General features: G+C 47.0%; 1 protein-coding gene across 1 annotated transcript in view; it reads right to left on the bottom strand.

Annotated features, from left to right (window-relative positions):
- Positions 1-14,102, bottom strand: part of LOC138922029 (uncharacterized) — a 143,666-nt gene that overhangs the window by 65,730 nt on the left and 63,834 nt on the right. The window contains 2 exon segments of the mRNA XM_070258809.1: positions 1,705-1,780; positions 5,195-5,315. Of these exon segments, the coding sequence (XP_070114910.1) occupies positions 1,705-1,780; positions 5,195-5,315 (197 nt within the window).

Raw genomic sequence — 14,102 nt, 5'->3', positions numbered from 1 at the left:
AACTGCACCCTATGCGCTGATCAGGGTCCCTGTGTGTGTGTGTGTGTTCATGTGTGTGTGTGTTCGGGTGTCTGTATAAGTCTTCACTGTCTGTCTCTTCACCATCACTGCGACTCGACCCTTCTTGGTCACTCTGCCATCCACCCAGATGATCCTTCTGACATCCTGGACCCTCAGGGCCCTCTCCACCCTCCTTCACTCAACCCCTGCCACCCACTACCCTGGCCTCACTCCACACATATAAACCTCTCCAGCATGACTGATAACCCATTTCAGGCCAACCCCTTCCAGTCGGCACCCAGTGGTGTCTTTGCAGCCCAGTCACTGTGGGCTCCCTCTCCTCACTCCTCCTCAGCCACTGGGTCTCCCCATCTGCAAACTTGGCCCCATGTTCACTCTCCTTCCCCTCCATCACGTCCTTTCTTCCTCTGCAGACACTGAGCTCCGGGACAGCCCCACGCTCCTGACCTGTAGCTCTGACCGACCCCTTCCACGGTCCTGGCCAGGTGAAATCCACCCTGGGAACCCAACTCTCTGCCTCCTCCGCATCTGCCCCCAGCCGGGAAAGGGGCAGAGGCTGGTGCAGTGAGGGCTGGTCCCACCTTCACATCACAACCACAGACTACAAGGGCCCTCAGTGCTGCCCACACCTCTCCCAGTGTCCCCAGAGGACCTCATTTCTCCCTGTTCTACATACATTTCACACATTCCTTCTCTCCTCACCATACACCCTGCCTCCCTGTGCAGGACAAATCTTCACCCCACACAAGACTCAGTGCCTGGATTGTGTGCACTATATGTGTACATGGCTTGGTGGGGCAGGATGTGGGTGTGACATACACATTGCCAGCTAAGAGGGGCCTGAGGTACAGCTTCTGAGACCCAGATTTCCCCAAGTAGAGGCCAAGCCCAGGAGGCTGGGAGAGACTGACATCCTAAGGGAGACAGAGTCCACACCAGGGGACTCTCCCTTCTCCAGGATGCACGTCTTGGGAAGGGGAATTCGTGCTCTAATGGTCCAGGCTGGGAAGACGGGGTTCCACTCAGGAGGGGCTAGGGGCTGATTCAGGGTGAGAGGGAGGAGAGTGGAGGCCCTTGGAGTCTGGGCACTGGTAGTCTGAGCCCCCTTCTCTTGATGCCCCCCCCCCCAGCAAGCCATCGAATGTGGGGATGTCCCTTAAGGACAGGCTGTGGCAGAGTGGACAGAGCACGCCTGAGCCCAGGGGGTTCCATCCTATCCCATCCACAGGGTGTGATTCTCTGCTCTCCAGGACACAGGGGGCTGCCTTTCATGTGGAGTCTTCAGATAAATGAACCACCTCAGGGTCCTCAGCCACGCAAGCAGCTCCTTGGCTCAGGCTACTTCTGTCCAAAATGGAAAAACGCACAATGAAGAATATAGAAACGACCTATAATCCCACCACCGATATCCAGCTCCCTTCACGCCCAGACCTGGTCCTTTGTGTTTGAATGGGGATCAAACCGGGAAATTTGTTTTTAAATTTTCGTGGCATTTCTATTGCCCTCCTGACTCTTCAATGTCCGAGCTGAAAGGACTAACCAATTAGAGATGACCTGGTTTAGTTCCCTTCCTGTGTTTACAGATGGGCAGGAACTGAGACAGGGAAGGATGGAGGGGCCCCAGGCCTTGGACCCTTCCTCCCGCACCTCAGCATCAGCTCTGCTTTGTCCCCTCAGGCTCACCTGGAGACTGTGTCTTGACTGGATCCCCCTCCTGCTCCTCCCTCTGCCACAGGACACCATCCACCAGCTCCCTCACCTAAAGAGATAAGAACAGCAAGAACAACTATAAAAGCCGTCATTCAAGGAGTTCTTGCCCTGTGCCAGCAAGGAGATAATTATCTCACTAAGTAAGAGGAACCAAAATTAACTCATTTTACAGATGAAGAAACCAAAGCCCACACGGTTAATCAATTGGCCAGGGTCTCTCTGACATAAGAAGAGGTTAAATCCAGGATATGAACCCACATCCATAATTCTGGAGTCTTGCACTAATAACTATGCCTTGGAACTAATCAGTAAAAAAGTCTATAATCATGCGATTGGATTTGCAATTTGGAGCATAGCATCCATACCAGAAAGTATGGAAATCGTACTTGCATAGCTCCATGAATTATCCAAGGGAACACACCCGGCAACCATACTCACAAGAAACAGAAGGTGACTAAGCCTCCAGTGGCCCCCTGATACACCGATCCCAGGTCACTGCCCTCACTCGCCCAAGGGGAACCAATATTCTAACTTATGAATTTGCTTTCCTTGTCTTGGAACTGTGTTTAAACAAAATCATGCAGAGTTTCTTCTTCTATGTCTGACTTCTTTCATTATGCTTGTAAGATTCATAAATTTTCTTGAATGTGGCTGTGGTTGATTTTTATTTCTGTATACAATTCCATTTTAAAACATATAACCCATTTTATTTATCCATGCCACTGCTGATGAACATTGGGTTGTTTCCAATTTGAGGAGGTGGAAAAAACCAAAGTAGTATCTTTAAAAGTACACATTTTTGTAAGAAAGTGATTTATATATACTTTCTAAGTATGGTCATGCATCGCGTAATGACGGGGATACATTCTGAGAAATGTGACGTAAGGCGATTTTGTCGTTGTGCAAACATCATAGAGTGCACTTACACAAACCTAGATGGAATAGCCCGCCGCACACCTCAGCTATACGGCACCAGCATCAGATACACGGTGGATCATTGACCGAAACGATGTTATATGGCACACGACTGTACTGAAAAATTTAGGGAAGAACATACGCTAAACTATTAGTAAGAGTTATCTTTGGGTGAGAGGACTTTTTTGTGCTGTCAGCATTTTCTCATTGTCTTCACTGAGTATGTATTGCTTAAATAATAACAATTTAAGTGAAATCCTACTGTGTCCCAGGTGCCCCAACAAGCGCAGGGCAGTTAGGAAGACTAGGACCCGACCAGGACCAAAATGCAGGACTTGATAGTGAGACTGGCATCCAGACCAACTCGTGTTAGGATCAGGGTGACCCGGGGCAAGTGACTTAACTTTCCCTACCTCAGTTTCCTCCTGTGTAAAATGGGGATAAGAACAGTCTCGCTCCTGTTATTATGGAAACATGTTTATGATTTATTGAGTAAAATAAAATTTAATGGGTGTAGAGTTTCACATCTAGAAGATGAAAAAGTTCTGGAGATCTATTTCACAACAATGTGAATATATTTTACTGAACTTCAAAATGCTTAAGACGGTACATTTTATAGCATGGTTTTTTTTTTAACACAATAGAAGAGAAACAAATTAAACTACTTTAAAAAAGCATCCTCTCTCTCATGGGGTGGTCACGAGGACTGTTTTTGGGGAGATAACGCATATAAAAGTTCCTGGCGGGCATGATGAGCATGCTTGTTATGCTCCTCTACTCCATGCCAGGTAACTCTGCAGCAGGAGTGCTGGTGTCAGAGCTTTGCAACGAGGCAGTAATGTTATCACTACACTTTTAGCCAAAGTTCTGTTCACGAAAACACTTTTCCAAAGGTAATTGTTAACCTCAGGGGGCAAAAAAAATTCTTCGCTAGGAACAAAAGGGTGGCCGTGATGTCACTGAATAAACCACTGTGTCTGCGAGCAGCCCCTCTCTGCACAGACACGGCACAACCGAGGCAGAGGGTCAGAAGCATCCCTAAGCAAGATGATGGAGAAGGGTTGCCTTCCATCCCTCACACTGCCTTCAAATAGCCTAGGTTGAAGGGATTTTTCTGATCCCCTTATTTTTAAAAAATACACAGCCCAGGGCAATTCTCATGCCTTGGCTGCCCCATGCAGAGAGGGGAGGCTGAGTCACTGGGTCTCAGAAGCTGCGGGCTCACAGCAGGGCTTGGAAAATCAGTATCTGTCTCTGAAGTGATCCGAAGTGCTGAGACCTTTACCCCAAACGGCAGTAGGCAGACATTAGCAACAGTCTTTCACAGCCTTCGAAGATGTGGGTTTCCTTCCCAAACAGCCTCGAAAGGCAGCAACGGGAGCTATCCTCTAAGATGCAGACATCTAGAATTCGGCTGCAGAAGTGCTTTCCAGAGAATCCCAGCTCTGTCTGCAGACAGGCACAAGAGACAGCTGGACTCTGGGTGACTGTGGATGGACCTACACCTGAGCATCTCCTCTCTCAGAGAAGAGCACAGCACTGTGGCTAACAGAACACCCTAAATGCTTATCTTCGAATCTAGGTCCCGTCACTAATGACCTGTGAACCTTTGGGTATCATTCTTCCCCACTCTGTGCCTCAGTTTCCACATAACATACAGCACCTCTTACTCAACAGGGCTTGCCCTGAGGATTAGCTCAGACAAAGGAGGGGCAGGGACGCATCGGGGTTTTCTTTTAGTCACATAAGCACTCAAAGGAAGTTAGCTACTCTTCCTAAGAATGCCTAACATGCAAAAGCACAATTACTGGAAAGTGAAAATCACAAAAATTAACTTCCTGCATAATCTACTGGTTTTTAAATTTTGCCTTTTCCTGAAATAAAAGAGAATTTTGAGGAAGTCTTCAGACTCATCAAATCAGTCACAAGAAATCTGGATGAGCACTCTCTTTCTGAAAACCAGCGTTCAAATACATGGGCCCAACAGAGACTGGAGGACCAGCAATAAGTGGTATTGTGTTACTCCTCCTCGTTCCTCCAGCTCCTTCACCTCCACCCGGCAAACCCTTAAAGGGAAAGGTCTGTGGTCTTCTTCTCAGGGGAATGAGGAAAGAGCCAGACTCCTCCTCCACAGCCAGGACAGGGGCGGGACCAGGGGGATCCTGTCAGGGAAGGCTGGAGCCATAGAAAGTTCAAGAACCATACCGGAAAGTGACCTGGACCTGACAACTGACCCTGGGGCTTCACAAGTCCAAGGTCCACGAGTTCCCAAGGCTTCCCTAGAGAGAGCACCTTCAAGAGACACCTTTAACACAATACACACGCACACACACAAACGCACACACAGAGGAAGACAACGTCATTGTGTGCTAATGAGAAACCCAAAAAGTACACGAAGTATTTTTAAATACAACCTATTTTTAAACAAAACATCAAGACACTAGATTTAATAAAGGAATTTTTTTCTCCCAAAATGTGGATTTCTATAAAAACTCTTACAAAAGCATAAAAGACTGAATCACACTTAAATCTATATCGTAGGCCTTACCACAAATGAAAGGAGGAAAATGACACAGAAGCAGGATGTTCTAGAAATTCCGGGCAATCTAGTTGTTGTATTAAGACTGATGAAACACCAAATCATTTCTCCCTCTCCACTTGAAGTGAATCTGGGCGGGAAGATGAACGTACGAAACCATTTCACTTGCTATTTGAGGAATTCTCTTGTAAAATGTACAATCCCTTTACATTTTCCCAGGCAGCTGCTAGGGGTTGCTAAGGAAGTGATGGAAATAGAAAATATTCTAAGTAAATAATTAGTGATTTCTGAGGGGCAGGTTCTTTAGATATTTTTCTCAGAATTGAACAGCTCTTAGGCACAGAGACTAGACAAGTTTCCTTTCTTGCTTTCCCTCTCTCTCTCTCCCCTTTCTTTCCTTCCTTTCTTTCTGTGTTAAAGAAGAGATGCAGAGTCTCCAAGCAGTGAGCTGGCAGAGGGAGATCTGGAGCCATTCTACTTGTGCCCACCTCAGGAGAGCCACAGAAGAGGATCCGGGTCCCCCATCTCCACGCAAGCCAGCAGAACTCTCGGGATGTCTGTTTTATTCATTGGTACTTCGGTGAAAGATGACGTTTGAACAGTAGAGTCTCAAAACAGACATCTGTTGTTTTGGCACCAGCGTGCATTTCCCTTCTTTGATGACCGTCTGCTGGCTTTGCTTTGGGAAAATGCCCGCATTTCATCCTCTGTGCCCGCAGGGGAACTGCCTCCCACCTCTGCTCCAGGGAGGCAGTGCCTCAAACCCCACACCCCCTCTGGCACCAAGAACTGCTTGCTGGATGTGCACGTGACCCCTAAGGAAGCAATGAGCTACCCTGAGGCGTTAGCAGAGACTTCTGGGACAAAGATGGTACACTTTTCCTACTCCATTTGGGGCAAGAAAATTGGGCTGGCACCCGCTTATGACCACAAGGGGACAGGTTTTAAGAAAGCAGCCAACCACCTCAGAGGCAGCAGAATCCAGAAGTGGGAGATCCAGTGACACTCTTTAAGCCCTAATGAGGCCACCCCTTCCCAGGACTTCTCAGATACATAAGCCATTAAATTCTTTTTCTTTTTCTTTTCTTTGGTGAGGAAGATTGGCCTTGAGCTAACATCTGTTGCCAATCTCCCTCTTTTTACTGGAGGAAGACTGTCCCTGAGCTAACATCTATGGAATCTTCCTCTATTTTTTGTATGCAGACACAGCCACAGCGTGGCTTGATGACCAGTGTGTAGGTCCGCGCCTAGGATCCGAACCTACAAACCCCAGGCCACAGAAGTGGAGCACGCCAGCTTAACCACCACGCCACCAGGCCGACCCCTAAATTCTTTTTTGATTCATGCTTATTTCAGATTTCACCTGGAATTTCCGTGTGTTATAACCAGAAGAATCCTACCCAATAGATTTCTGCAGCTAAAGCTAAGTTTCAAAACACTGGGAAAGATTTTCTTTAAAAGTGCTCTAACATACCATGACTTGGGGCAATTTCTTCCTCCTGGAGGATGAGAGGTAAAGGGACTGAAAAGAGACACAAAGCCAAGAAAATCTAGGAGCATCAAGGCCAAGAGTTGAAGGTAAACCAAAACACTAGACTTTCAACCCAGCAATTCATAAGTGAATGAGAACCAGTCAGTACGGACAGAACAAACTCTCTGTTTCACGCTAAATAAGGAAATCAGCGGTTCTGGGTGAGGTCATGCGGTTTGTTGGTTGAACCTGTCATGCGATTCTCAGAATCTAAGTGGGTAGTTTACCTATTTAATATTGGGCATATATGTTATAATAATAATTTCTAATATTAAATGTCTTAACATATATTTATGGTAACGTGGTATGTTCATTGTCCATATTCAGACAGTAACAGGAATATTCTCTCTGTATCTGAACACAAATGAAAAACTAGCTAGAAAGTGGGTAGAGAACAAAAGATACTCAACTATACTTGAGTTTGCTTTAAACATTGCTTTTGGTGTTTGTTTATCATTTACTGAAAGTGAGCCTTTCCTAAAGCGTCTTATTTTCAGGGGCAAATGTGGAGGGTTAACCTAGCTTGGAAGGAGCAAGGAGCCACGCACATCCCACATCTCAGGAAAACGCCTCACTCCGGACTCAGCCTGTATCGCATCACCACCCCCTAGAGGCAGTCTACTTAAATAACAGGAACGGCTAAGAGTTACCTAAGCATCTTTTCAATTGACCACAGCAACATCGAGGTCATTTTGTGCCCCCAGATCAAAGCAAGATCTTCCGTCAAGAATGGGGGGATTAAGAACCAAGAAATTAAGACACCAGAACGTTGGGTTGGGGTAGTGTAACTGGGGAACGTAGGCAAATATTAATGGCAATATTGTGTTTACCAGCATTTTCCAATGAGTGGAGCTCTTTCTTAGCACCAAGAATGTACAAGGGGAGTCCAGACAGTACAAGAAAAAGCCATATTGAGGAGGGAGGGACAGCCCAGCAGAGGCTCGAATGAAGGAGGGATGCAAGCCAAGAAATTATCTAAGGAAAAAGCATTAAAGGCAGAGCGGGCAACAAGTGCAAAGGTCCTGAGGCAGGGCCATGTTTGGCTTCTCAGATACAGCAAGGAAGCTAATGCGGCTCAAGGAGAGGAGCACAGAGAAGATGACAAGTGAATGTGGCTGAAGAGGTTGGCAGGGTCAGATCCTGTAGGGCCTTGTAGATCATGGCCAGGACTTAGAAGTTTTCTCTAGGTTGACAACAAGCCATTGGAAAATTTAAATTAGGAGAGTGATGTGGCCTGCTTTATGTTCTAAAAGGATCACTTCCCCCAGCCACTGTGTGGAGAGCAGATTACAGAGGGCAAGAAAGTCAGCGGAACAAGAACAGAAGTCGGCTGCAGCAGCCTGGGCGAGGGATGAGGGGGTACCAAGGCAGGTGGTGCCAAATAAATAGATACACAGAGAAAGAGATATCTACTGATAGCTACCGACACACACATATACATAGACATGTACGGACATGCACGTCTATCTCCACCACAACAACACACTTATAGTATGATATAGTCTTTACAATGATTGAAGAAAATTATTTTTCACATAAAAAATCAATATAGGCAAATACATCTATATGGAAAAAGAAAAAATAAAGAAACTTGCAGGAATAATACTCACGACTGAAGTTTAGAAGATACCAAACTCTTGATATCAAAATACACACTATCAGAGCTTTGGGTAAATTTTATGTGTGCTCCTAAAATATCCTGTGACCTCCTAAAATAGTTCTGTGTTCCAACTGCAAAAAATAATTAAAAAAATACCTCGTCAATTTATTTCACCCTGCCAATTGGATTGACTTCGGATAGAAGAGCATAATGAAATACAGTATGACCACATCCTTGCGTGAGTTACTGTAGCAGACAGCTGACTGTCCCCAGACTCGTTCTCTCCTCCTTCCTGGGCACACAGACACTCAGTAAGTTCCCCAGAGTCCTCTGCAGCTGGAGGTGGCCATGCAACGAAGTCTCCCCAGCAGAAGGAGAGCGGAAGTTATGAGCGTCACTACTGCCTCACCTGCTGAAGAGGAATCCGCTCCCGGCCTTCTGCCCTCGCTGCTTCACGGTGGCTGCAATGCAGACAGGGTGCAGTCCCAGCTCCCATCACGCAGCAGAGAAAACTCTCTAAGGCAGGGGTTCTCGATCAGAGGGAGTTTTGGACCCCAGGGGACATTTGGTAACGTCTGGAGACATTTTTGGTTACTAAAACTGGGGGAGGGCCTAACTACTAGTGTCTGGCGGGGTAGAGGCCAGAGAGGCTGCTAAACATCTTACAATGCACAGGACAGCCCCCCGCAACAAAGACTTTCCTGGCCCCAAGTGTCACTGATGCCGAAGTGGAACCACCTTGCCGTTAGGCCATTTTTCTCAAACTTCGTGCATAATAATTACCCAAGTATTGTCTTAAAACATAAATTCTGCTTCAGAAAGTCTGGGATGGGATCTGAGATTCTGCTTTTCTAACAAGTTCCCTGGGGGGCTCTGGACGGCAGAGCAACCAGATGGGAAGAACAGAACGTGGGTCTCTGAACGGTCTCCTGGAGCACAGCTGCCCCCGCAAGACTGGCTGGAGTGCTCATGCACGGCTGCTGTTCAAATACACACGCCTGCACTCACTGTGGTCAGCTTGGGTCTCTCAGAGTGGCTGGTCGCCACGCAGCCCTGACTGCTACAAACTGTGAATATCAACTTTCGTTGCGTAGTAGAAAAATCATCGTCTGTCTTACGGAAGCCACTGTGTTGGGGTCTCTTTGTTTTCACCCTAACTCGTACAGTTACCATCTGCAAATATTGGATGGGTACATCTTTTTTGCTGTTTGGCGAGAGAACTAAACAGCCCCAGAGGGGGTATTTTCCAGAAAGGGAGACGAAGCAAAGGGAAGAAATGGAATGAGATGGAGACCGCTCGAGCTATCTGAGTAGAGCGTACTGCTGCTGTAACAAATGACCATTCACCGATGGCTTAACTGTTCTGGACGCCAGAACCCTGACACGGGTCTCCACGGGCTAAAATCAAAGTGTCCACACGCTGCGTTCCTCTGGAGGCTCTAAGCAAGGATGGATTTCCTTCCCTGTTCCCTAGCTTCTAGAAGCTTCCTGAATTCCTTGGCTCATGACCCCTTCCTCTATCTTCGAAGCCAGCAACAGCAGGTTAAGCCCCTCTCATGCTGCCATCCCTCTGACTCTCGCTCCGTGCCTCCCTCTTCCACTTAAAAGGACCCCTGGGATCACACTGGGCCCATCCAGATAATCCAGGATTATCTCCCATCTCAAGGTTAGCTGTCTAGAAATCATAATTCCATGTGCAACCTTAATTCCCCTTTGCCACATAATCTAGCATATTCACAGTTTCCGGAAATTAGGACGTGGTTATGGGGGGGGGGGCATTATTCTGCCTTCTATAGGTGAGAAAGTAGGTTAGTCAGGCAGCCAGAAGGTAAGAAGTTAATATGCCAACCTGGAAAAGAGACAGGGTGCAGAGAAAAATGAAATGATAGGTCATTTGAGAGTAAAATGGAAGAATCTCCTGGTCACTCCCAAAGTTCGGGAGCCGCAGCGCAATCCTAAGAAGCAAGTGTACCCCACCGCTCTGTACGTTTTCAGTACAAAAGAATGACGCATCAGTGGTCCTGAGCTGGGTGAAAGAGTGATGCAGACAGAGGTTCTCCAGAATTCCGGGATCTTTATGCAGTCTGCCCTAACGATGTTTGATATCCATAGTGTGTAATAGTTTCTGTAAATTAAACTTCTTAATCTAACTTTATGATAAGAATGCTCATCCTGTATTTCAGGTACTCCCTGGAGGGCAATATTCCAGAAAACCAGTTACCTGGGGGAATTCACGAAAACGTGCATGGATTAATAACAACTAACAGACGTAGACAAAGCAGATCCCAGCACAGCATCATCATTCTATCCTTGCAAAAGCACCATGGAATTATTAGAGGCTGGTACTCCCATTTGAGAGATAAGAAAACAAAAGCTCAAAGGCTGAACACTTATCTATGTGCACAAGGCAAGGTAGACACAGAACTCAGACTCAAAGCCTTAATTCTGACTTCAGGTTCAGCTTTTTCTTTCAAAACACAACATGGCTCCAAACAGTCCAACTGCCCTGTGACAGAGGCGCTCAGGCAGTTAGGCTCAAATACTTCCTCAGCTCCAGCGACTCCCAACCCTCCAGCCCCCTGCAGAAGGCTCAGCCAGGAGGCACCGGGAAGGGTGCCCCTGTACCTACAGTGAGTGACATATCAAACACGGGCCTCAGCGTAATGTTTTGATTGTTAAATGCCAACTATGTAATTTCGATAACGCATTTAGAGAAACATAATCCACTCTTAGAGCATAACGGTCTATCGGGAGTAATTGAACTCTTCTAAAACTTCGGCAGCATCAGCAACAAAGGCCAGGAACCAAAAGCCACGTGTTACAGTGAAGACACCTGGCTTGTGCCAGCCTGCTGTGTGACGCTGGGACTCCTGCCCGCCCTTCCAGGTCACATTCACTTTCTGTGTAACACTGGGATAAGAAAGTCTCGACTTCACGAGGCTGCAGTGAGGAATAAAGGAGGTGATGTCCTGTGCGGTAGGCAGCTTGTGGGAGACTGCTGAGCCCACATGGTTTGTTTGAGTGGGTTTCTCTTTCTTGTACCCAAAATAGTCTTGCAAAAATAGGACGTGAAAGAGCTGACAACAATTCTTAGCCAGAGTTCCCAAGAAACGTTAGTGTCATTTCTTTTCAGAAGCCTGGAGTTTTGCAAGAAAAGTTAGCACACAACAGGCCCTCCTTCCATTCAATAATTCATTGATTCAGAATTAGTGATTAATAAACTACCATGACTGAGTGCCTGCTGGGTGCTAAGCACTGTTCTGGGCGCCGGCAAGGAACGAGATGGACAAGACCCCCACTCTCATGTAATCTGCCTTCTGGTGAGGAAGAAGTAACTAAGTAGCATGATTTTGGAAAGCAGTAAATGCTCTGAAGAAAATAAAACAGCGTCACAAGCTCAGACGTGGAAAAGGGTCTTTAAATTAGGTAACTGGGAGAGGTATTTTCCAGGAGCTGAAATTTGAGCCGACACCTGAAGGACAGATAAGGAGCCTAGGGTAGTTTAAGGATCTGGGACCGAGTATTTCAGGAGAAGGGAACAGTGGGAATGAGCCTGGTCCCAGAATGGAAGCCAGTGCCACAGTTTGCTGCTGGGTCCAGACCGCCTCAATTAGCCCATCTGGTAGGCAAGCAGTCCATCTGCATGCGGAAAATCACAAGCTCCTAGCAGGGAACGCCAGCAGTGATTATTCACTCCCGTGATGCTGGAAGACACCACCTCCAGTGGGAAAGAGATTTGAAACAAATAAAAGGAAATGCTGCATGTTTGTGACCAAACACCTGGGTCTGAATCTCAACTCCACATTTCGAGCAAGTTACTTGACCTCTCTGTGCCTCGGCTCCCTCGCCTGTAAAATCACAGCGCCTACCTCGCCAGGTCCTCTGAAGACTGAATGACTCCACTGCTTGGAGCAGAGCCTGGTGCACACACAGGAATACAATATGTGTCTATCACCATGCTGTCACCACCACCACCACCATTATTCTTTCCCATCCACACCGTCATCTCCCTGTCCCATTGAGAATAACCATCACTTGTCCCTGACTGGACTTTTGCTTTGCAGCAACAGGAGTGCATGTAAATTTACTGATTTACACCAATTCAACTATTAATCCACATCTTGGCACAGTCCTACCACCCCTGAATTTGGGATAGAAAACAATCAGCACCCACCGCACTGTTTATGAATCTAAACAGTAACAGCTGTCTTACCATCTTCTCCGTAATGTGGAAAGTAAGGGAATTCTATAAATGAAGTACAACATTTTCGCCACGTTCATATAACCAATACTTTCAGACCACTCTCAAACACACCCTCAACTTAGCAGCAAAGAACTCTAATCAAAGGAGGAGGGAGGGGGGAGGGAGGAGGGAAGAGCCAGGGACAAGATGAGAGGGACGGAGGGAGGGAGGGGGGAGGGAGAAGGGAAGAGCCAGGGACAGGATGAGAGGGAGGGAGGGAAGGAGGAAGGAGGAAAGAGCCAGGGACAAGATGAGAGGGAGGGAGGGAGGAGGGAAGAGCCAGGGAGAGGATGAGAGGGAGGGAGGGAGGGAGGGAGGGAGGGAGGGGGGAGGGAGAAGGGAAGAGCCAGGGACAAGATGGGAGGCAGGGAGGGAGGAGGGAGGGAGAAGGGAAGAGCCAGGGACAAGATGAGAGGGAGGGAGGGAGGGGGGAGGGGGGAGGGAGAAGGGAAGAGCCAGGGACAAGATGAGAGGGAGGGAGGGAGGGGGGAGGGGGGAGGGAAGAGCCAGGGACAGGATGGGAGGGAGGGAGGGAGGGAGGGGGGAGGGAAGAGCCAGGGACAAGATGAGAGGGAGGGAGGGAGGGAGGGGGGAGGGAAGAGCCAGGGACAAGATGAGAGGGAGGGAGGGGGGAGGGAAGAGCCAGGGACAAGATGAGAGGGAGGGAGGGAGGGAGGGGGGAGGGAGGAGGGAAGAGCCAGGGACAGGATGAGAGGGAGGGAGGGAGGGAGGGAGGGGGGAGGGAGAAGGGAAGAGCCAGGGACAAGATGAGAGGGAGGGAGGGAGGAGGGGGGAGGGATGGAAAAAAGACATGCTAGCCAAGAGAAAGAGGTCACTTTCCATTTACTCCTCTTTCTTTGATGCCCCTCCATAAAGTACTAAAATTTGGTTCTTACAAGTCCCTTGCAACTTTTGCTAAATATATTTCAAGTTATTCTGTTTGGTTGGCTGGTTCTATAAATAGAATATTTTCTCTCATTATATTTCCAAAATGGTTCGGGTAGGCATATAGGAAAACTACAGATTTTGCATAGTAATTTCCTCATCAATGCCCTTAATGAACCCTATTATTGTTTCTAATAGATTCATGGGGGGATTGGTTATCTTAGATTTTCCAAAAGAAATGAAATTACTGGCAAATGCTGATAATTCTACCTCCCCCTTTCTTATTCTTTTTTGTATCTAACTGCATCATCTATTAATTACTGAGCAATGGTAAATAATAGTGATGATAATGGGCATTCTAGTCTTGCTCTGGATTTAATGGGAATGTTTCTAGTATTACACCATTAAAGATGATGCTGGCTTTGGGGAAGATCCCATTTTATTAGGAGGTGTTCTAAAAATTAGAGATAGATGCTAATTTAATCACATGCCTTTTAGCATCCATCAAATAAATCATAGAATTTTTCTCATTTACCCGTACTAAGAATAAGCCAAATTATTAGATTTCCTAAGATTGAACCATCCTTCCATTCCTGGAATAAACCCCACTGTGTCAGGACTTTTATTACTTTGTGAGGTAACCATTCACTTGTCCGTT

The sequence above is a fragment of the Equus caballus genome, unplaced genomic scaffold (genome assembly GCF_041296265.1).
Source record: "Equus caballus isolate H_3958 breed thoroughbred unplaced genomic scaffold, TB-T2T haplotype1-0000035, whole genome shotgun sequence".
Taxonomy (NCBI): Eukaryota; Metazoa; Chordata; class Mammalia; order Perissodactyla; family Equidae; genus Equus; species Equus caballus.
This window is presented reverse-complemented; position numbering and strand designations above follow the sequence as displayed.